General features: G+C 43.3%; 1 protein-coding gene across 1 annotated transcript; it reads right to left on the bottom strand.

The window, feature by feature from the left end:
- Nucleotides 1-540: 540 nt before the first annotated feature.
- Nucleotides 541-1,290, bottom strand: LOC130878186 (RNA-binding protein 3-like). Its single transcript, XM_057776011.1, has one exon. The coding sequence runs from the start codon at nt 1,220-1,222 to the stop codon at nt 755-757; it is 468 nt and encodes a 155-aa protein (XP_057631994.1). The 5' UTR covers nt 1,223-1,290; the 3' UTR covers nt 541-754.

Raw genomic sequence — 1,290 nt, 5'->3', positions numbered from 1 at the left:
AAAGGACATCCTAAACACATCAAACACAACAGAATATCTTTTCTTCCAGTATTAAAAAAATGACATTCACAAACATTTTAAAGAAGCTCTTCTATATAACCAGGACAGTGACCTTGAATAAAAAAAAAAAACATCTCTAGATAGTCATGATCTTGATTTAGATTGCTCATAGGTACATTCAGAAATCACTTTCTGGCCATAATAAGCATTGTGTACAACTATTTTAAAAATGTCCCTAAATACATATTAATTTTCAAAACATTAGCTTGACTACCTTTCTGGCCAGAAATAAAACTTTTTGGGGGCATAAAGGAAAAATATTGGTACCATAACCAATGTCTTAAAATTTGTCTTTAAAGCCGGGCGGTGGTGGCGCACGCCTTTAATCCCAGCACTTGGGAGGCAGAGGCAGGTGGATCTCTGTGAGTTCGAGACCAGCCTGGTCTACAGAGCTAGTTCCAGGACAGGCTCCAAAAAAAAAAAGCCACAGAGAAACCCTGTCTCGAAAAACCAAAAAAAAAAAAAAAAAAAAAAAAAATTTGTCTTTAAAAGGAAAAATATGTTTACACACATGGAGCTTTCTAAGAGGTCTTTATCAAACTACGTTGGGAGCTCAATTCAAAAATAGAACTTGATGTACTAAAACAGATGTTTCAGCGCAGCTCCAAAAATCTTTATAAATACAGCAATTTGGAAGGACGATCCTGGATCAGAAGTGTTATTCCTTGTGTATATTATGTGTGCATGCCCCATCTCAGTTGTCATAATTGTCTCTGTAATTTCCTCCTGAATAGCGGTCATAACCACCCTGGCTGCCACTGTAGTCTCTAGACCGGCCATACCCGTACCCATATCCTCCAGGTCTACTGTCGTATCTTCCACTTCCATAGCCCTGGTCTCCACCACCTCTAGAGTAGCTGCGACCGCGCCCATGGGCCCCAAAGGCACCCCCTCTGGTTCCCCGGGCAGACTTGCCTGCATGGTCCACACGGATCTGGCGCCCATCCAGAGACTCTCCATTCATGGCTCTCAAGGCGTCTGAGGCATGCTCTGGGTTGGTGAAGGTGATGAAGCCAAAACCCCGGGATCTTTGAGTCTCCCGGTCCTTGACAACAACCACCTCAAAGATAGGCCCAAAGCTGTTGAAGTGGTCTTCGAGTGCCTGCTCATCGGTATTGAAGTTGAGCCCTCCAACGAAGAGTTTCCCTTCTTCAGAAGACATGGCAGAATGTAAATCCTGGAAAATTAAAAGCCAAAAGGCCGGAGACACAGCGGGCTCTGAGGAACCGG

The sequence above is a fragment of the Chionomys nivalis genome, chromosome 7 (genome assembly GCF_950005125.1).
Source record: "Chionomys nivalis chromosome 7, mChiNiv1.1, whole genome shotgun sequence".
Classification (NCBI taxonomy): Eukaryota; Metazoa; Chordata; class Mammalia; order Rodentia; family Cricetidae; genus Chionomys; species Chionomys nivalis.
This window is presented reverse-complemented; position numbering and strand designations above follow the sequence as displayed.